At 37.1% G+C, this 23,590-nt stretch overlaps 1 protein-coding gene across 3 annotated transcripts in view; it reads right to left on the reverse strand.

The window, feature by feature from the left end:
• Window positions 1–6,180: 6,180 nt before the first annotated feature.
• The window catches only part of VSTM2A (V-set and transmembrane domain containing 2A), a 29,657-nt gene continuing 12,247 nt past the window's right edge, over window positions 6,181–23,590 (reverse strand). Inside the window, exon 5 of one of the 3 annotated variants that reach the window (XM_007981285.3) lies at window positions 6,181–8,890. In XM_007981285.3, coding sequence (XP_007979476.1) covers window positions 8,814–8,890 — 77 coding nt within the window. In that variant the 3' untranslated portion in view covers window positions 6,181–8,813. The other 2 variants (XM_007981284.3, XM_007981286.3) reach the window with 2 other exon arrangements.

Raw genomic sequence — 23,590 nt, forward strand, 5'->3', positions numbered from 1 at the left:
GGTCTCGATCTCCTGACCTCATGATCCGCCCGCCTCAGTCTCCCAAAGTGCTGGGATTACAGGCATGAGCCACCGCGCCTGGCTGATCTCTTCTTATAAGTCTTAAAAATTTATTTCTTCCACTTTTTTCTTGAATTTATTACTCGGAGTTTTACTTATTTTACTATTATTTGTCCAACAGCTTTCTCATATCTGTTCTTTGAAGTTTTTCCATTATATAGTTTATTGTTTTTATCTTTATTATTTCTTCTTATCCTGTGGTTCATTTAAATGGTAATTTTTACCTTCTGAGGTTGAGAATATAATTTATACAATTTCTTTCTTGTTTGGAAATAAAATATTCGAGAACATCCATTTTTCTAAAATTCAGAATTATATATACAAAACATTAATTACTCTTTGTTTTAGTTTGTTCAGGCTGTGAAAATAAGAATACCGTAGACTGGATGACTTAATCAAACACTGACTTCCCATGGTTCTGCAGGCTGGGAAGTTCGCAGATTTGCTGAGGATTTGCTTCCGGTTCATATGTTCATATTCAGCTGTCTTCTCACTGTGTCCTCACATGGTTAAAAAGGAAGAGGCAGGTCTCTGCTTCTCTTTTATAAGAGCAGTAATCCCTTTTCATAGACTCCACTCTCATGACCTAATTATTTCTCAAATGCCTCAGCTCCAAATACCCTCACTTTAGAATTAGAATTTCAATTTACGAATTGATGTTTCACCAATATTTAGTCCATCATGGTCATGGTGTAATTCCTTTCTTTTATTTTCAGTGAGGCTGAAAATTTTCATGTACTGGATATGTTTTTCAAGAAAAGTTATTTGCCCACATTTTAAATTACTGAGATATTTTTCCCTGTTTATTGAAATAAGAGTTTTTAAATTAATATGTGAGGATACTTGATTTTTGACAATTATGTATGTTGGTTTTCTTCCCTTAGTTTTATATCTTTTGATGTTGAATCTTTACCTACTTAAAATTTAGGTGCTGTACTGTCATTTACCCTTTTCTCATTTAGATTTTACTTTGCTAGATTCTTTTCAAAGAGTCCATCAATTATTCATTCATAATGCTGTAAATAGCCCTAATTTATTTATTTTCTTTATTGCCCAGTCTTCCTTTTGGTGAATATACTACTTGCTTATATATTCTACTGTTAATGATTGTTATTTATGTTCTTCCCAATTGTGGATTAGTAAAATAATTCTAAGAACAGTTTCACATGGGAGATAGATGTGGGGTAATGGGCATCATTGTTTTGTTCCTCATTTCTCATTATAAAAGGAACAATATTCCATGTGTCATAATTAAGAACAATGTTTCCTAACATTGTTAAAAAATACCCTTTACCAGGGTAAAGATGAATGCTTTTCTGTTCCTATAGTTTTCTAATCATGAATGGATATGAATTTCGTCAAATGCCTTTCCCTCATCTAATGAGATGTATGTATGCTTTTTTCTTTTATTCTGTGAATTGAGCACGTCAAGATGTAAGCTAGTCTCCAGCTGCCACCATCTGAAATTCTCCTTCTGAAGACTGTCCTGGAAGCTGCAGAAAACTGTTCTCTCTCCTCATAAGGCAGGCTTGAAGTGCCTGGGTATCAACCTCCAACTTTCTTTTTTCCCTCCCAGGGTCAGTACCCTCAACCGATGACTGACAGGAGCTGGTATTTATATATTCCAGATTCTCCTTCGGCTGGGGATAACCCTGAGGTGTGTGTTTCATGCTGTCTGAAACCTCTGTGGGAGTAAACTCCAGTTGCATGCAGTGGTGGCAAGTTTGATAACATATTCTGCCTCAATTTTTTTAATCCTATTTCGTCCTCCTCTACTGGTGGTTCCTGAAACTACTAAATAAATTGATTCGACTCATATTCTTATCTTGTGTCTGCTTCTGGGGGAAATCCAATCTAAGACTGTTGAGCATTTTATTGTTAGTTTTTCCAACTTTGCATTCCTGGAATAAACCATGTTTATTTCAAGTGATATATTGTATATTGCTGGGTTTGTTCTGCCATTATTCTATGGATGATTTTTGCTCCTACATCCATGAGTTAGATTAACCTGTAATGGCCTTTTCGCTCACAGTCATGGTCAGACCCTCTAGCAACATAATGCTTGCCTTATAAAATGTATTGGAGAGCATTCCTTGTCTTTCTATTGACTGCAATAGTTGGTGAAAGACTGGAATTATTACTTCCTTGAATGTTTAAAGATATGTTTGGAGCCATCCACGGCTTCACATATTTTATAAAGTTTTTACATCCTGTTTGAGTGTGTATATAAATACATAAAGGCCTCTAAGGTGCTGCTTCTTCCTGATCTCCAAATCTCATCAATAGGACATCGTAGGGGATGGTCAGGCTGACTAAATTATGGCTCAGATCTGGAAAATCAATGCAACTTGGAGGCAAAATTATAATGTAAAATACTTCCATCCCTTCCAGGTAAACAAACAGAAAACAACAAAAAACAAGTCAGACACCTTTTTCTAAAATTCTAACTGCAGTAAGGTAGAAAATTACCAAATTATAGACTATAGGACAGGAGCCAGGAACTCTGCTAATTTGCTCCAGTAAGTAGCCCACATGAGGACCAGCAGCAACCACTGTGCTCAGCATGGAAGCAAGTCTGTGATGGCCCAGAGTGAGGACTCCACTGCCCCGGGTACTACCAAAGAAAGAGGGAGATCCACGTTTCCTCCAGGGATAAGACACTGCTTTTTACTGACTATTTTGGTAAAGAGGAGAAATTCCCGGCCCCTTCATAAAATTACAGCCTTTACAGGACAGAGAACCAATGCAGACTTTCTTCCATCTTTAAGGTATACCTTTCAACTGTATGTTTAGAAGCTGCAGAAATATTACACGTGGGTATAGTGGTCTCCTAGGGCTTAAGGAGGTCTAAGTACTTGCCCCCTAAATCTTTGACTAAGGCACCCTAGTGACCCCAATATATAGTATTAGTTCTGAGCCACTGTCTGGTCACATGGCGAGGTGTATTTTTTTTTCCTCTAATAGTCTCCAAAAGGCCTCTCTCTGTGGGAGGCTGAGAGTAATACTCCCAGTACACACAGGACATATTATCGTTGGGGCCAATGCGCTCTTCAGTGACGGTGCTCTAGGCTTATAAACTCTGCTGGTGGGTTTAGATGAGAGGGTGTGACTTTATTGTGGTGCCCCATAACTCTGCTCTCAAGAACTGAAGAACCATTCTTATGAGGTTATACAAATCAAGCGTGTCTTCAAGAAGGTTGTCCTTCTCTTTCCTCCCTAGTAGCCCCATGGGCCATGTACCATTCAAAGTTGGTCAGACTAGTGATTACCCAGCATTTCATCAAAGTCTGCTCACTCTCTGGGTACTGGGGATAGCACAGGTGGACTCACGGGCTGGCATGCTATTCTCCAGTGCATTCTTCAAGCTTTGAAGAAGGAAATGTCTTCTGGAAGACCCCATGAGTTGTCGCTAGGGGTTGGGGATAACTCAAAATAGGAAGGAGTTCAGAGGATGATAAGCCAGAAAAGAAAGAAAGAAACCTGAAACAACAGGCAAAGACCACAGACATGAAAAGCAGCCCCATCGCCTCCCAATGCCAACAAGAGTCACAACCACTTATAGCAGGGGGCAAATAATGCATTTTTTCTTCTTTGAATCATTTCTGACTTCCTGGCTTTTAATAACATAATAAGAGTGTAAAACTAAAGTTATCATTTTTTATGATATATTCTCAATTATGTTTGCTATTGGTATTCTATTTTGGAATAAATACATCTGTGATTTTTATTTCAAATTGTAGGTTGCAAAACCAATTTAATGTTTTGTGTCAAGCATGAACAAAAAAAGAGACAGGACAAAATAGAAAATATTATAATGCACTGCATATACAAAATAAGGGTATTATTTTGTGAAACTTTTGTTTCTTTTCACATACAGTGAGATACAATAAAATACTGACCCATTCTTTAGATTTATCACAATCTGGTGGACAGTTTATATTATGCCTATTTATTTTCAACTTCACCTTTGATTCCTATCTTAGCTGGGGCATAAAGCCGACATAGATTTCAAGACGAGTAAACATATGCTATTCTCCTCTGAGCTTTAAGTACCTCAAAATGGTCTGTTTATTTCTTTAACAATGAAAACATAGCTAAGTATGCAATGATTTTATCACAATATTTCTCCCTGACAAGACTGTAATCCATTGTCCTCTAGGGTTTGTATTGTGGGGTCTAAGATCTAGTTTTTTGAATATCTGATAACGTGTGTGTGTGTGTGTGCACGCCTGTGTGTGTGGTGTACATGTTGTAGCTTCTTTCCTTTCTTTACCTTTTTAATTACATTGCTTTCTCAGCACCTGTCTAGGAGTCAGTCTCTTCTTTCTGTCCACCTACCCTTTCAATTTATATACTCATGCTTTTATTTTGAATTGCATTTGTAGTTATTACAACGAGTTCAGTGCCACGTCCACTCAAAGTGATCCCAATCTTTCACTCTTTGCTTTGGCTCCTCAAAGTGATCAACTGTAAAGCAGAGGCCCTGATTGCCTTCGAGCTTTGGGTTATAGGACCTTAGGCTGGGAGCTGATGGCCCTACATAACTAACTGATCTTCTGGTTTTGTAATGAGAGAACATGGAAGAATCTCTCTGGAAGGAAACTGAACACTTTAATAGTTCTGCCTATCTTTCTTTGCCAGATCAATTGTAAATCAGCATAGAATGTCTCTAGTAATTTGAGAGACATTGTAACTCTAGAAAGCTAGTCTCTACTGTCTCCTGTATCCCTGCCATATCAATACAAAGGGGCAGCCTGGCTGGAAGACTCAGTGCTGTGCCCCAAGCAGTTTTGCTAACAAGTTAGTTAAGCACCAGAACAGGTCAGGCTGGGGAGAGAGCCTGTGTCCTGATTTTGCAAGTCATTCATGTTGGAATTTCCACACACTCCTGCTCTGTCCTGTGCTCTCCCCTTGGCGTGGTCTTGTCGAAGGTGCCCTTGCCTGATGATCTTGCCTCTCGCCACTCTCTCCACACTTAATGCTCTTGTCCTCTTTCTCGTCCTTAAGCAAGCCTAGATGGACTTCGCCTCTGGGGTTTTCCACAAGTCCTTCCCTTTCCGTGGAAGGCTCTGCTCCCAGATCTCTTGCCCGGCTTCCTATTATTCAGATTTGCATAAATGTCACCTCCTCGGAGTAGCCTCTTCAGACCTCCCTGAGATACAGGGTCACACCCCTGTATATCATCCTATTGGGTTTTCTTCTTAAAATGTATCAGTATCTTACATGTTCTTGCTTTTGAATATTTATTGTCTATCTCTCCCTAGATCTAGGGAAGAGCCTTATCAATTTCATTGCTGAAACCCTGACGTCTAACACTTCCTGAAACACTGAGTGCTCCCATAATTAATGAGCAGTTCTGAAAATAAAATTACTTGGGCCTAATGTTTGAAATTATGTGCACACATATTTTTTTAGCTTCATAGTCTTAACTCCAAAATATAATCTACAGAGTTTTATGTGTTATCTCAGACAGGTTGCATTGACCTCCTGCAATTATTTTTTCTTATACAAACTAAGTTATGTTTACTATTTTCACTTTAAAAAAATATAGGATAAATAACAGAACCATTTATTTGAATGGCATCTACGTATCCATTGCAAAATTACATTACTATTCCTGATAATTCAGCCAACATCATCCTGTATCATTAGTCCATGCTGTTAACAAATTGCAATAATTTTTTTTCTGAACTTAAAAATGTGTTTTTTTGTCCCCCCTGCACACACCCACACATATGTGTGCCGTAGCATATCTTCCTAAATTATATGCAAAAACTTTAAGGCAAACCAGTTCAAAATGATAATTATCAGGTTTTCTTAGATGCTCAAAATCATCTAAACATTCTTCTTTTAGGCCAGCAAATCATAATCAAATCACTCAGAATCAATGAATTGATTGGCCATATGAAGGACCATCTCCATGAAACAGATAAGCGAAAATATACATGGAATTTCAGTGGGTTCACGAACTCCACTAAGCTTATTTACTAACCCCGTCTAGCGGGTTTTGCTTTAAATATTTTTTATCTTATTTTATTATTTTATCCTCATCTGTTTTCATTTGCATTATTTTATTGCAAGCAATTTATAAGTCTTTAAGAAAGAACAAAAGCATTCAACTTAAATTCAAGTAAGCAATTTTAATATTTTAGGATTCTCTCTTATGATAAACATTACATAATCTTGGAAACAAGGTTGAGAATGTCTGCTAACTTATTTTTAAATCTTTATTCATTTTCATAGTTATGGTTATTTACAAAGTTATAGTTGCAGAGACAAAATATAAGGTTAAAATCTCTGAAAGATCTCCTTAATTTGTTTTAGTTTCTGTTCCAGTTTTTAAGGTTCCATATTAACTTCTTGAGTTTGAAGCAAATAGTGCACCATGTTCTTTCTCAAAGTGGCCAGTGAGTTGGACTCTTGGTGGCACAGTGACAGATAAATCTTCATTCTTTTGGACACCGATACAATGAGCCAGTAGCTCATTCCAAACTACTATACGTATTTGATTATGAGCATGGCAAACATTGCTGATACAGGTACAAGTCTTTGTTGCTTTAGAAATGACCAATCTCATGACCTAAATTTTGAGTAAAAGTACATTACATGTAGATTTTTCCCAATTTGACTGAATTTGAAACAGTATACTTATGCTTTATTGTATGTAATCTTTAAGGCCCAGCTAAACTTAATAGATGGTATTTATCTTACCATTATTTTATGCATTTTTAAGTATTAAACTTTGAAAGAAAATACATTTCTAGATTAATAAAATAGCGCAGTCAAAACCTTTATTAATTTTTCTCATTAAACTGAAGTGATAAACCAAATGAATGAGAAAAATGGCAGTAAGAGATTTAGCATGAAATATTATTTCTCAGGTAATGTCAAGAATATTATGAAAATATATACTTGCTTATAACTGAATCAAAGAAAATGAATGCATTTACCTTTGAAAAGCAGAGGTACTGATTGCCTTCAAGCTTCTGGTTATAGGACCTCAGGCTGGGAGCTAATGGCCCCACATAGCTGATCTTCTGGTTTTGTAATGAGAGAAAATGGAAGAATCTCTCTGGAAGGAAAACTTAGGTCATTTATCTCTCAAGCTATATCTATTCCATAATGTATATGGAACACTTTAATAGTTCTGCCTATCTTTCTTGCCAGAGTAGAAAACAGGTTCAAAATAAAATAGTCTGAATTATCATAAAGCCAAAAATAAGAATGGAATATTTAAAATTATAATTCACTTAACCAGTGCAAACTGAACACATTAATCTTCTTTAGTCAGGGACCTGCCATCATCTTTTGCATATTGTATTTAGCCAACAACCAAATTTTAATTTTTAATTAGGAGACATTAAAATATAATTAGCAGCAAATAACAGAATGACAAAGGTACAGAAATTCATAAAGGTCAAAGAAAGCAGCACTTTTAGCCATAGCAAGAAATGTTCTAACATGAATTTTGGGAATTATGGTGAGTGCTTCACCTTCCCCACATTCACCTCCAAGGCAAATTTTCTAGAAGCAACATTTCTATTTGACAAGAGTATAATGATAATAATACAGAAATAGCTGTCAAAACCAGAGAGTGTACATTCTTCCGAGTCAAGAGACTCTCAAACCTCAATAAACCTTTATCCCATGTATAAAGGAACATAGCAAATTCCAACTTAGCACAGATGTCACAAAATTAATTAATCGATCAGAGACTGATACAACTTTGAATATGCACTTTCCAGAATGAAGCAGAGGACAACAGAGACCATCTGCAGCTGTCAAACCTGTGGAAGTGAAACAATGGATTACAAAATTCACGCAGTGTATGAATTATCAACGAAAAACAAACACTTGGTCAAAAAAAGTTGGTCAGTGGCCCAACACGTAGATATTCTTAAGTATATATTTATATATATAATGATAAAAATTAGCTTGCATGAGGGTTGCAGTACATCTACTTTGAAGTTATAGCACATATACTATAAGCAATTTACAGAATTTGTCAGGTTTGCATATACAGGAATTGCAAAATGAATTAAAATACATTGAAATATAGAACACTCAAAATGTAGTTCTATAAACCTCCTAGGATTGACGGAGATTGGCCATAACCAGCACTTGCCACCATTGAATAAGAACTGTAATCAAGAAAAAGAAGAAAAATCCAAGAAAAAAGGGGAAAATAAAAAAAAAATTCTTTCTTGTGTTATTCCTTATTTAAAGTAATGTCCTCCTTGTTGACTTGCAGTGTTGATAGTTTTGTTCCTGCCCTAAAAAGGGGGTTTTGTTTGATGATAGCTTCTGTTCTGTAGCGTTTTGATCTCTGTTTGCTTCCTGAAGATACTGGGTCCTTTAGTAGGAAATCAGTGGTATCCATAGTAAATATTCCCTATCCTGATGACATTCAGGCCAACCCTCGAGCAGTCAGTGAGATGATTTTAGTCGCCGAAAGAAAAGGGAAAAAAATAGATCTTGCTGTTAGAAAACGTTCTATCGCTTCACACTAATTCTCTTAAAATAAAAGATCAGTGTTTTGCCAAAGAAAATATGATCAACAAAGCATGTGATAGCCTCTTCATTTATGCTTCCGGAAGCAGGCGCTCCTTGTGTAGTGAATTAGAGTACAGTGGGTGCAGGGTGGTGCTTGGAGTTTAGGGTCAACTTTGCTGTCCGCTCCGTAGATTTTACAGGCGATTTGCTCTTTGCTTTAAGAAGAGAAAGTGATATTGGAAAAAAGTCAGCACTTTAGATTAAAGCAAAGCACCCTTCACAAAGCCACAAACAAGAAGCAGGACAGAAAGTCCATGGCTTGTAGCTATCCTCGCACCTGCGGAAGAAGTTATAAGATATTCGCTCATCTTGAAGATTTCCAACGCTCCTTATTAGGCTGTTTTAAACACATACATATATATATTTAATTAGCTCGCCAGCTTGGCTCTGGTGCTCATGAATGTCTTGGCATGCACTGCAAACAACAACACATACAAAGGATTTCAGTCCCAGGAAGTTGGTGTTGTTTGTTTTGTCTGTTTTCAAACAATGCCATCCCATGGCTGGGAACACTGAGAGGGGCAAATCCAGATACTTATCCCTCAAGTAATTCCTTGAGGATCATTCCCTAAAGTCATCTGGTTCTTCCTATACTGGTACCTAAAAACATATCCCTTTTTTTCCCTACTGCATGAGCATAAATCCACAGGGCATATGACACAACCTGAGAACAGCAGGTTCCTCAACGAGGGGGGAACTTGTTCTAGGGTGGGTGCATTTGGGCATTTACTTTTAGAGTGAGATTTTTTTTTTTTTTTTTTAATCCTTGAAATCTTGGAGAAAGTTAGTGCTATCAAGAATTGGAAACTCCTGAAAGATCTCCAAGACTATCTCAGGGAAGAAATTGTAGTTTTGCATTTTTTTTCATATATTTTATTCAATAAGCTTCTAGCTACATATTGAATACCTTTATTAGTAAAGAGCAAAAATGTGATGAGGATCAAAGCATTACCTTCTTTCATCTTTAACTGGACAAAGATTAAATGTGTTTGAAGGGGGTAAGCGTGGGGAAATGCAATCTTTTGAATACTTCATCTAAATCATGTTTGGGTCCACATTGACAATGATAAAAATTGTGGCAGAACTCCTTTTTCTCTAAAAGTCACTGTATGTAGAATAAATATTTGGGGCTTCCAAAGTAGCCATTTAGTAAACTCACATTACTGTATTTCTGCTAGGTTACTTTAGTGTTGTCATTGATTTGCCTTACTGGTAGGAGGGCTATATATTTACAAGTATACAGTATCTCCTCACAGAAACCCAGTGACTGGAGGAAGACCCAGAGGTTAGTAGTGGGGCTCTGCAGAATGGTCCTCTATTCAAATTGGGTGACAAATTTCAAAAAATGCAACAGTGATAGCTCAGTTCACATGCAGTTCTAAGTACAGAGATTTTGCAAGGAAAATGTACACAATCCATGTAGAACCAATAACATCAGAGCTTTCCAAAATTAAACACGTATTCTCATTATCTTTTGAAGAGAAACTCTTTGACAGGGATTCATTTAACGAAAAAAAAAAAAAGAAAGAAAAATAAATTATTAAATGCTTCCCCAAATAGGCAATGGTCCTTGATTTCACACAAAGTATGTCTGGTATTGAATACAAGTTTTAAAATGCTGAAAGCAAATACAACTTGGTAAAATAATTCTATGTATTTAAAATGTATTTTGTGAAATAATGGTTTTCTTTTCAACATGGGCATTGCAGATTGGCTCGAATTTGTGGAAACTGCACCATAACTTATGTCGTCCCTTTTCTTAATTAATCAACCCTTCATAGGACATGCCCGATCCCATTAGCCCAGTGAGATATTATGGAAACAGCTGCTTCATTTTGACCCACCATTTCCTACCATACTATATCCAGCATGTGCAAGTTAAAGCATAATTTACATGAGTATTATAACTAAAAAGAAACCCAATGATGCAGTGTTAAGAATATTTTGAGCCTACTAAAATTTTGAACTTCCATCAGATATGTAATAAACTATTGAAGCATGGTACTTTTGTTTTCAGATTGTAATCATTCAACCACTCCAGGTGCATGCATTTACTAGCATATTTTTAATTAAATACAATTCATTTTCACCAGGAAAATTACAAAGATTTTTTCCTATATAGTGAATTCTAAAGCAAATGTGTATTGTCATCAAATTACTGACTGTGTTTCTCTCCTTTCTGTTTTTTATGTCCTGAATGAAAAGGTATGTACTTCTTTATCTTTGTAGGCCCAAAGACTTTCAGAAGTGACATCTGAGAATCTAAAATGCTATAATTTGTCCTGTGTAATTTTAACAAATAATCATCACAGTTATTTTCATTCAGATTTATACTAATTACATAATGCCATTACTTCTTATCAAACATGTTATGGTTTATTGTATGGAAATATTAACTTTTATGTAACAAGTAAACTTCGGCTACTCTGTGCTCATTTTACAGATAGAAATGCTTTACTTTTGTGAAATACTCAGAGCCAGGGTTGCCGTCAGGACCCCTGAGTTCTGATTTCCTCTGCTGCCACTCACTTTTGAGATCTTAAATGAGATACTATTTCCCCATGTTTCCTAAAGTGGGCATAATAACTGTGTAGAATTGTCTTATTCTCGTCATATTAGTATGCCAGGTATTGTGTTGTGATAGGATTGCCTGTTTTGTTTTATTTGATTTCTTTTGTTCTCTGCTGAGGCCAAGCAGGATAATCTGTCATCCCCTTAATACAGTCACACGTTTAAGCAACTATTGCCCTCAGATAATTGCCTGTCCATTTATCTGTTCCTAGTAGCTAGTTGTAATCTCTCCCTCCTCTGAACTTCAGCAGTATTTTCTTTTGCTGGGTTCTTTACCAGGCCTACATTGTGTGTAATTAATCATATTTGTCTTACCTCACTGATTATGCTATTAGCTCATTAAAAGCAAGGAGTAAAATTTTTTGCAATTTTAAAAATTACTTTCAATGTGTAAAGCAAGGCCTCGAGAGTTTTCAAACTTTACCCCCAACATAAAATGTTCTGTGAAGAAGAAAGGAAGATGCTATTATCTAAATTACGTGAAGAAAATTTACAGGCAGTAGGCTTTGATGAAGATAGGCCTAATAGGATCTAGAGGTTTCTCTTGGACACAGGCTGCCGTTTCATAACGTCCTTCGACATCTGTTTAATCATGACGCCTTTCATTTGCTTTGTTTCTATGCTTACAGATTTTCATAGTGCTCTGGCAAGTGTAATCCCCCGTCTTTGTAAGGCGGAGGAGGTGTTTTCTTCATTTTGTAAATGGAAGAGTCTGAGGAGTCTTAGAAGTCTCAGCAGGGCAGAAGCTTCGCTTCCATTTCTCATCCTTTTCTCTTCCTCATGCAAGAGTGGTGTGGGCCTCGCCTCTCCTGAGATGCAGCAGGCAAGCATTTCTCAAGAGAGTGTGACAAATGAAAGCCCGGCCGAGGAGAAACATGGAAAATACCTTCCAGGTATTAACTTCACTATAGTTATGATTTCAGAGAATAACAGAAATTCCATATATTTCATTACAAAAAGAAAGGAAAATTAAAAACAATCAAAGCACAGTAGTTGAGACCTTGGTAGCCTCAGCAGTCCGGCGGAAACGGTGTGGGGCTGCCCCCATCAAGTGGACTGCCTGTTGCCAGCCAGAGAGGGCCACTGCCTGGAGAGGTCAGGGTCTGCTTCTGCGTCACTGCCTGAGTGCCACCAGCTCCTGTTCTCATGCCTCTTGCCCTTCCATGCCCCTCTCATATGTCCGCCGGGTAGAAGTGCTTGGCTGCCTTTCAGCACCTTCCTTTTCAGTTTAGACCTCCGTCTGTGCTACCATTTTTTCCCTGCGTCTGCAGTCACCAGGCTGGGACACAGTAGGCAGGCTGAACAGTGCTGCATCTCTCCGCGTGCCCACACCTTACCCTCCAAAACGGCTGAAACTATTGGGGACCTGCTAGGTGCCAGGCAACGTGCAGTAGGCACTGTGCCTCCATCATATTGGTTAATCCTCACAACAACCCTGTGTGGCAAATATGCAGATCAGGAATATGTCACCCAGCAATGTGAAATAACTCATCCTAGCGGGGAGTGGTGCAAAGACAAAGAAATGAAGAAACAGCAGTGTGGTCCCTCAGCACAGAGCAGAAATCTGCCGCTTTCTGAAACCCCCTGGTGCAAGCGACCTTGCTCCAATACCCCACATTTGTTAAATTGAGATGCGCAGCTATCATTTGAATGTATACTCATCTTTTCAGAGGCAATGCACCACGTATAACATAGTTCGCATATAACATACTTCATACTTGATATAAAACTTAACTTTTCCCCAACTCTGAACTGATAAATATTGAATATGAAAACATTACCAGCCTCTTGGTTTTTCTATGCATTAATAAAATGTAAAGCCTGTTTGTTCTTCGTAATGTACCAAATTTCTTATGATATAACAATATTTTTAACTTTTCATAGCATAGACTTTTACAGCTTACAAAGGTTCCTCTGAATTCCTTTAAATATTCATTTAATACCTGGCTCCACTATTATTCTAGCATTCCTTCTTCTTTTCAAAAACCTCTTTTCCAAGCTTTTTATTCAAATTTGGTAGTCTGGGCCCAGGAAAGGTTACATTGATGGATCAAAGTACCATCATTAGTTAGTGGCAGGTGGGGGATGAGAACCAGACTTTTGGGCTCTAGGAAAGATCCCAGAAGGGGATGTGGGTATTTCATTCAAAGTGCTGAGTGAAGAAAACTAAATAAACAACTTATTCCATGTACATTTGACCAATTCTCCAAATATCCACTTTCTCTTGGCTTTGAATATTTTCTGATGGATTAATTTTCTATGTAAATACAAGTTTAGTTGGCTTAGATATGGGGTACCATCAGTATTTTCAGGGCATCGTTTTGCAGAGTTAGGTGTGATTCCTGATCGGCTTTTCTCTTCTTTCTCTTCTTGTTTGGGTATCTAATGGAATCAAAAGGAGCAAGGAAAAAGAAAGAAAACATTTTCTACTCCCACCCGCCACCCCACTGTGGCTGCATGGTCTGACTCCAGAATCCTTGTTTTGTAAAACTGAATATGAGTGAGGTTCATAACCACAAACTTAAAAATAGAAATCCTCCAACAGTAAAAGTAGCAACAGCCAAATACTTTTCTGTCTGTGAAGAAGTCCAGCTTATGAGGAACTGAGTGTCCATTACAGCTCTTCGAGCAGACGGGCCCCTTCAACATATTTCTCATTTATTACAGGTGCCAGCTTCAGAAATGAAAATCGCTGTGTGAGAAAAACTGAGCTAGCTTCTAATGCAATTTTTATTCAGGTTTGAACATACTAAATCACTGTTTAAGGGGAAAGGTCAAATAATAGAATGATTTTATCCCATAATTTTTTGAGGAGAGTATCTTTTTATTAGAATGCTTATGCGTCCGGTGCCAATTTCTTCCAGAAATCTGCTTTTTAAAGGAAATGTGCTTCACTTTGACCTAATACATAAATTGCCTATTTAATGTGCCCCGGCATGCTGGTAGCAGCTGTTTAAATTTCCCTTCTTGCTTTCCTTTAGTCAGCAAATTTACAGCTCTATTCTAGTTATGAGGGCTCTTACTGTAGCTGAGGGGGAGTGCAGTTGCCCATGAACGCAGGTCTACAGGACAGGGTGCATGGGTGCCACTCCATTCACCAAAGACCGTTCTCTTCTGTTGCTTAGAACCCTCCTCTGCAGCTGTCAGGCCTTTCTACCTCCTGCAGCAACTGAAGAGTGGATGCGTGCAAGCAATGGTGCCTTCTTCCTGCTGGGGACACGGCACATCTGAAAACAGCACATTTTCATGGTAGCACACCCCTACAAGCAAGAACTGATTTTGTGGAGATGGGATGATGGTTATGATAGAAGCTGCCAATAACTTTGAACACTTAAGATTTCTTTACCTCTGGCTATGATCCCAGGAGTTAACCATAATCATTTTACTGATAGGGAATTGAAGCTGAAGGAGATTATCTAACTTATTGGAGTTTATTCAACTAGTAGGTGGTACAGGTGAGACTCAAATCCGGTTTCTGTTTGACTGTAGAGCTACGATGGTACAAATATTTGCAACATAATTTCATATGGCAATTCCTCATATCTGAAAACTTTATACTTTTCCAATTCTGCCTATTAAAAATATATAGAGATATGAATGGCTTTGGCAAAATGTAAAGGAGAACAATATAAATTGGTGGAAAAACAAACAGAAACCTTTCCAAGAATGAAATTCTAATACTGCATATATTTAATAATTGCTGTAATGCATAAATAAGAATGATTTATAATTACCACTACATTTACTGGTATATAGACAAATGTTGCTAAAATGCTTGAAACTATTTAGTCACAGAGTTTAAAAATGCTTCCTGCCTGCTTGCTTTCATTATTCATTAGCATTCTCTTTATTAATCATATATAGGTAGTTATTAATCCAGGATTTATTTGAAAAATCACAAATTTCATATTAGGAATTCCACATGTGGTTTTGTTGCCCTGATCATGAATGGTGCTAAATTTGACTAAGGGTTTCAGAAAGTGTATTTAAGTTGGGGAACGCAATAGAGACAAATGGCATCCATGTGCACTGGCAGCCTTTCAGCGATCGTGCACCCAGAGCCCTTCCCTGGCTCAGTGAGGACAGCTTGCCCTGAATTAGAAAGCCAACAGAAGTGCATCACAGCTAGTATTGTTGACTACTAACTGAAAAGGGCAGAGAAAAGAATAACTCGTGAGTTGAGGAAACAGGGGTCAGTTTGGCTGAATATCAGAAATCGCTCATCAGTTGGTGAAATAAAGAATACCTCTCCTTAGCCATGTCCTCTGAGTGAAAAAAAACAGAAGAAAAAGAAAGAAGGAAAGAAACATAGCTGCAAATATGTGATTTCATTTCCCACATATCTTCTTAGGTAAATTGAAAAATAAAGATATAGCCATGATTTATAAATATAAAAACTAAAGACCAGGAGCGGTGGCTCACGCCTGTAATCCCAGCACTTTGGGAGGCTGAGGCAGGCATATCGCCAGGTCTAGAGATCAAGAACATCCTGGCCAACATGGGGAAACCCCGTCTCTACTAAAAATACAAAAATTAGCTGGGCGCATGCCTGTAGTCCCAGCTACTTGGGAGGCTGACACAGAGAATTGTTTGAACCCGGGAGGTGGAGGTTGCAGTGAGCTGAGATCACGCCACTGCACTCCAGCCTGGGAGACAGAGTGAGACTCTGTCTCAAAAACAAAAAACAAACAAAAAACTAAAAAACGAATTTTTATGGTTCATTAATGTCTGACTTTGAGGAAGGAATCATTGGAGGACCTAATGTCAATAGGACCTAAAAAAGCATAAATTATATGGCTTCAGAAAACACACCTGTTTTAACACAAGGAAAATGTCTTAAGATTTTACCCATATTTTTTCCAAATTTGAGCCAGTGGCTTTACCCTTCTCCTTAATCTAGCTATTTCAAGTTTTCTTAATTAGAATGCTTTATTAATCACCTTCATTAGTAGAAGTTATCTTCTTAGCTATCAGCATTAAGTAATTAGAAATATTTGAAGCAAGATTTTAAAAATTCACGTCTCATTTATCAAGATATACAAATAAAAGGACAGAAGTAAGCCATTGCCTGGGATTTGTTCATCAAACTTCCCAGACATAATTTGTCATTAAATATCATTTTAAATAAATTAATATTATCATCATGAATATGTAATGAAGGATAGTCCAAGGGATGTTTTTTAATCTTTTCTGACCACTACTACATAGGCAGTCTGGGGTTGTTTTCTTAAACATTCACCAAATTACATTAAACTTCAAGTATATTCTTAGCAGTGGTATTATCCTCAGAAGTGTTTTGCACTATACATAAACCAAAATGTAATTTTCTATCCCTAAACATTTAACTCTAAGTACATGCTAAACACAATGCTAAGTGCTGCAATAACACCTAAAGTTCAAGACACAATTCCTATCTTCACAATCCTTATAATATTTTCAGATTGAAATAGAGTGAGGTTTTAAATTCTAAAGTTTTTTTTTTTTTTTTTTTTTTTTTTTTTTCTGTGTAGTGGTTGTGATTCTATTGCTCAATCCCTAAATGTTGGATTTTTCAAATTAACTATTTACAATGCTAGAAGTTAGAGAAGTGCCTTCATAGCATATGAATTTGTTTAATCAGAAAAACTAAAGGTAAAAGATTATATGCATGGCTGAAGAGCAGACTCCTCAGGGTGTGTCTGTAACAGAAGCCATCAAAATGAAGCAAGAAAAACACTGATCTCATAACAGAGCCCTTCGCTGCACAGTGCTTGACACCTTTACATTTTAACATTTGAAGTATTTCACTGCATTATTTAACTTCATTAAAATAAGATAATAATAAAATTGCTAGACTTAATTTCATCTTTTAACTTCATCTTTAAAATTTTCTCTACAGCTTCATATTTGTCAGCTTCATGGACTAAGAAACCACAACTCCTAGATTTTACTATTTGCTTTAATTCAAGCACTGTTTAACCTATATCAGGTATGTTTTATACCTATAGGATTCTGAATTCATGAAAAATGCTCTCTCAGAGTCTGTTTTGAAGCAGTTGCATTAAGCAAAACATAATACTCATTTATAAATCTTCCTATGTCTGATTTCCCTTGATACTCCCAATGACAATGGGAGTATCCTCACTTTGATCTCCCTTGGAACTGGGGGCTGTGTGAATCATCTCATTGACAGGAAAAACGATTGCATGATATTTTATTTACTTGTATGTGTTTGATTTATTTAATCAATGTGAATTCATCAAGATCACACCTATTTGCTTAGAAAAACAAGACTAACTTGATGGTCAGATTCTCCACCCAGACTCCAGGAAATAAGATATAATAAAATACAAAGTTCCTAATTTCAATGCATTTTCTGAGTAGACCATTTTCACAACAGTACTTTAGGTACATATATGTACATGTGTAGATATTTTTAAGATTTTGTCATGAACTTTATAATTATACACCATTATTTTACTTTGCTTCTCTTTGTTGAAATACTTTATGTGTTTGCTAATTTATTTTCTCTCTCATGAGACAACTGTTTACCATTTTTAATTGGAAAAAATTTAAATTTTCTTTTTCTGCTTATAACAAAGCAATACATTATCATTGTACAAGTGTTGTAAACAAGCAAAACAATAAAAAATTAAAAATAGGCCGGGCGCGGTGGCTCAAGCCTGTAATCCCAGCACTTTGGGAGGCCGAGACGGGCGGATCACGAGGTCAGGAGATCGAGACCATCCTGGCTAACACGGTGAAACCCCGTCTCTACTAAAAATACAAAAAACTAGCCGGGCGAGGTGGCGGGCGCCTGTAGTCCCAGCTACTCGGGAGGCTGAGGCAGGAGAATGGCGTAAACCCGGGAGGCGGAGCTTGCAGTGAGCTGAGATCCGGCCACTGCAGTCCAGCCCGGGCTACAGAGCAAGACTCCGTCTCAAAAAAAAAAAAAAAAAAAAAAAAAAAAAAAAAAAAAATTAAAAATAATAACATTGACTACTGTACATTTTCTTTTTTTCTTTTATTTTTCTGTGCACATGGCTCAGACTGATTTAAAGCTTTGTACGCTACATTTTTTCACTTTAAAGTTTTGTATCCTATATTTTTTCATGTGATGTTATGTACTGAGTCCTTTCTAATGTCTCTAAACATTCTTTGAGACTATGATTCTAGAAACTGCTTGATGTTCATTGTATGCTTTAACACATTCACTAGGTAACTTGCCTTTTGGCCATCTGTGTATTTCCAGGTGTACGAAAAACTCCGCGATAAGCATTGCACTTCATAACTCACTGTGATATCCTTGGAATTTCCTCCTGGAAGTATAATTTCAGGGACATACGGGTTGCATAATCTAAAGCCTCGTGACCACTCTTCCCTGACAAATTTTCCTTCACAAGGGAAGTACTGATTCACCATGCCAAGGGCAATGTAGCGGAATGTCTGATTCACTGTAACCTTTATGATGCTTGTTGGTTTAGGAAACTTTTGCCAAGATTATATCTGTCAAATTTTTTTAACGACAAAGGGTTTTGACTGGGACTGCATCAAATCTGTAAATACTTCTGAAAAACCTGACATGCTTGCAATTCTGAGATGGGCCATCCAAAAACATAGCATTGTAACTCATTTATTCAAACCTAAACTCTCTCAATGAAGTGTTTTAGTGGTCATCATATTCATACTACTGATTTGCAACCATACTTTTTCAAAAAATGATTATATATTTTATATCTTTTACTTGTTGCTACTATTGAGGATTCAATATTATTCCTAAAATTATTTTCTACTTTGGTATTGGAGTTATGTAGAAGGTTGACCTAAGTTCATACTTTTATCTTAATTTTATTCCTATTATATGATCACTTTTAATATCTCTAAGTGACTAGGAGTGGGTTATAAAATCATAGCATCTGTAAATATTGACATTTATTATTTTCCTAAGTATTAGACACAAATATTTCCTTGTTTGATGTTTTACTTTTTAGTTACATATTATTTAGTTAAATAAAATTTTAAAGTTATAGCTAAATATTTTCACTTGCAAATTATTTTGTAACTTTTAACCTTCAAAGTCACAAGTATCTTACTTTATTGCTAATCTTCCTATATTTGATTTTTGTTTTCTGCTTAGCTCTTTGGCATTCATTTGGATATATATTGTAAACTGTGATTACATGTCTCCTTTTGGCATTATTAATTAAATAAATCCTTCATTAATTGTCACATTTTTAAATTCATTAGATATTATTTTGTATAATTTTCGAGCTTTCCAAGTTTGTTTTTATTTGCTTTAATCTCTATTCATATTTCTGTTTCTTTACTGTCCTCTTAAATGATAGTTATTTTGCAGCATATTTTCCTATCTGGTAGGTAAAGAGATAGAGAACTAGGGCATTGCTGAGCTCACTCACGTGCTAGGTTTACTCTGCTAGATTTTTAAAATTCATTATTTCATTTAATGCTTAAAATGGTCCTTGGTAGATAAGTATTACCATATCAGTTTTATACAAAAGATTTTGAAGTTCGGAGACATTTTGTGAGCAGCTCACCCAAAGTAACATGCTGGTAGATAGCAAATCTAGGAATCAAATCTATATCTACCTGGTACCATAAACTATGAAATTTTTATTATTAATTTATATTCCTATTTTATTTTTGTCTCTTTTTAAGTCTTTAAATAATATTCTAACTTGTTTATGCTTTCAGATGTATTACTAATTACTTTGTGATTTTAAAAACTCAGAAAACCTTTTTTGAAAACTTGAATTTAATTAAGATGAACACCAGTTTGTATAATTATGGCTTTAGAATACCTGTTATTTATTCAGGTTGCAGTTTAAATTCTTAAAAATCCTTTGGAGCTTTATCATGTTTTATAATAAAGATCAGGTTACAACCTTGGGCAAGACAGCTGGTGGCTAATATGTTGTATTTATTTAGAGGAAAATTTATCATCAATTAATGGCATTGTGACAGAAGAAAAAAAAGAAAGCTTTGAAATTATAAACCACAAAACATAAGCCAGAAATGGAGATCTAGTCTTCCTTCCTTAACCCATCACTTCCTCACACTCAGGAAGGAAAATATTTGCCTAGAAGAACCAGGTGGTAAAGACCATTAACTCTAATCATTTCATTGCTGATAATGGTATATAAGCATATGCAATAATAGTCATATTTTTACAGCAACTAGCCACCAAATTCAGGGATTATTAAGTGCCAATCTTCATATGTACATCATTTCCTTTAACTGTCAAAACCCTGTGAGGATTGTAGTATAGTTCTCATATAAGAAATGAGGAAACAGGCTGGGCACAGTAACTCATGCCTGTAATCCCAGCACTTTGGGAAACCAAGAAGGGTGGATCACTTGAGGTCAGGAGTTTGAGACCAGCCTGGCCAACATGGTGAAATGCTATCTCTACTGAAAATACAAAAATTAGCCGGGTGTGGTGGTGCGCACCTGTAATCCAAGCTACTCAGGAAGCTGAGGCAGGAGAATCGCTTGAACCCGGGAGGTGGAGGTTGTAATGAGCTGGGATCACACCACTGCACTCTAGCCTGGGCGACAGACAGAGCAAAACTCCGTTTGAAAACAAAAACAAAAACAGAAACAAAAACAAAAAAAAGGAAGGAAATGAGGAAACAGGCATACAGTGCTATGAGTGATGGAGCTGAGATGTGAAGCAGCCTTCCTCTTTAACCGCTGTGTGCCAGTGCCTCTACCAATCAGTAGGCAAAGTCGTAGGCAGAAGGTCTGAGGAGTGTGTCCCTGCTCATTTACACCCCTTCACTGCTCAGATGAAGGCACTGGTTCAGCCTATCAGTGGCAGAAGTGGTCCTTGGAAGAAGGAGCTCTTGACCTTTGTTGCTCTTTTAGGGTGTGTGTTATTGTGACTAACAGAGTGAAGCCTTTCTAGCAATTTCTCAACACTTTGGCCATCTAGCCAGGAAGCTGGTCCTCTGGTAGTTTCCTGAAGTCGCAGACATCATGGAATCACTTGAGACAAGAACTTAGAACATTGGCAAATTCTGTTTCATGTCTCCTTAACTACAGAGGAACTAGGAGTCACAAGCAAGCCTTCGTGTGGCCAGTTATGAATGGAAAAGCCCATCCAACCTACAGCTAGGCCTTGACTAGGCCCAAATAGTTCTGAACTTCAATGAGTAAAATTAAATATGGTTTGCAGGAGAATTTAACAAACCATTAAGTATGGTTTGCAGGAGAATCTTAATCTACATAATTCTGGTTCAAATATAGCCCTAGCAGATTCTTTGGCCTGTATTATCCAAATCATTCCCTCATATCCATTTTTCGTCTTATTCATAGACACTTGATTTACATAGTTGCCATTTATATGATAGAATTACAATGATGAAATTAATTTAACCTGTGTAAGCAGCCAAGTTGGATCATTTAAACAAAAATCAGCAGTAAGGGCTGAATTATATGACTGACTCTACCTCAAAGCAGTGCATCATTTACTCACATACTAAATGAGACAAACAATCTTCCTGCAAAGACCCTCAGTCCCTCATCTCCCTCCTCCCAATGGCTTTGACATCCCGTGTTAAGATGAATCCTGCTGAATGTGGCCACTCTGGGCTCCTGGCAGCTGTTGCAGCAGCTGCCTCTTAACAGTCAGGTTCACATCACGGTGAACACACAATAATTTTATTTCGGAGTTGAGAGAATCAGCATTCCTGCTGAACTACTACAGACTCCACACATGGAGACACAAGTACCACCTTCACTGCAGCCAGTTTCCTTACAAATACCAGCTGTTGATCACAGGAGTGAACAGATTCACAAAAGTCCACCCCAATACTGGAAACAATAAGAGCAACAGAGCAGAGCCTCTAAAAAAAAATTTTTGTAACATGACACAGATAGACATCCAGATATATATCTCATAGTAAATGATAAGAAGTTTTTTTTACCCTGAAAACTTCAAAAAGCTAATGATTCTTTTAACTTTTGGAACATAGCATGCTTATTTCTGGTTCTACAATCATGCTGGTTCAGTAGGCACTGGGTGGAGTCCTGGAATATGAATTTTTAATAAGGTCCCTGACGAGTCTGGCATAGGTAGGCTGCACAACTCACTTTCAGAAATACTGTTTGGGAGTCTTGATCAGTTCTGGAGTAGTGGCAAAATTATCTAATTACGAAAACATAATTATACAAACAAACAAAAAAAAAGAACATGAGCCCCACTTGTTTAGGGCACATAGAGGAATTGCAAAAGCAAGTTATGATATTTGTAGCCAAGAAGTTATAGTTAGGGTGATCAACTGTCCCGGTTTGCTTAAAACTAAGAGGTTTTCCAGAATGTGTGACTTTCAGCACTAAAGGTTCAGCAATACAAGGCACAGTGAGGGCTTCAAAGTAAGTATAAACAAATTGCTGAGAACTTGATGAGTAACCAATTCTGACAAAGAGAAAAGGAGAAAGCTTTAATAAAGGAGTTTTCATTTTTGTAGGAACTCAGCAAATAGGGAAAGGAAACAGCATTTGCAAAGCCATAGAGGTAACGAAATATCTGAAAACATTCCTGCAATACCAAATGGAAAGACTGAATGAGATTAGCAACTCAGAAGAAACAAGGCTGGAGTTAGACTACAAAAACTAATGTTGGCACTTTGAAAATAATAATCATTTCATACATGCTCTGTTGTGATATGTCCCTTGTATTAGAGTTAAAACAAGAAATTCTTATTGGAATAGATTGGATTAGATTAGGAAAATGAAAAGAGCCTGTGTTGACAATAAAACAGTATTGGTTAGAACAGAAAAGATGCAGTTTCTCAAGGATGTTTTAGGGAGACAATTACTAGGACAATTCAGTGTGTCAACTGACAGAAGAGATGAAAACATTTTCAAGGCTTCCTCAAGACCAACGACCGTGATGAATGCTCTTAAAACAGTTTGGGATCATAGGAGGAAGAACATTTCTTTTTGGTGAGAAAGCTAAGATAAATTCAGTTTTGAATATTTGAGTATTAGATGTTTCATCTGAGTATCTACCACGAAACAAACCTCACTACAACCTAGTGCCTTAAAATGACACGAGATCATCATCTGTCTCTGTTCTGCGTGTTGTCTGTGCTTAGCTGGGCAGTGCTCACTTGGGCTCCCTCATGCTGCAATGAGACAGCCGCTGGAGCTGTGACTGGAGGAAGGCTGGAGTGGCTGGATACCCAAGGCTGCTTCCAGGCTCGCACACCAAGGGCCATGGCTGAGCTTCACTCAGTAAGGTGGCTGCACTGCCTCCACAGTGGCTGGCCTCCAGGAGGGCTCAGCAGGTGCTGCCTGCCCCTGTAAAGGATAGGTTTATAATTGGCACAGCTCACTTCTTCATACTTTATTGGGCAGAGTGGTCACAGGCCAACCAATGCTCAGGGGAAGGAAAATAGGCTTC

Source organism: Chlorocebus sabaeus, chromosome 21 (genome assembly GCF_047675955.1).
Source record: "Chlorocebus sabaeus isolate Y175 chromosome 21, mChlSab1.0.hap1, whole genome shotgun sequence".
In the NCBI taxonomy this organism is placed as follows: domain Eukaryota; kingdom Metazoa; phylum Chordata; class Mammalia; order Primates; family Cercopithecidae; genus Chlorocebus; species Chlorocebus sabaeus.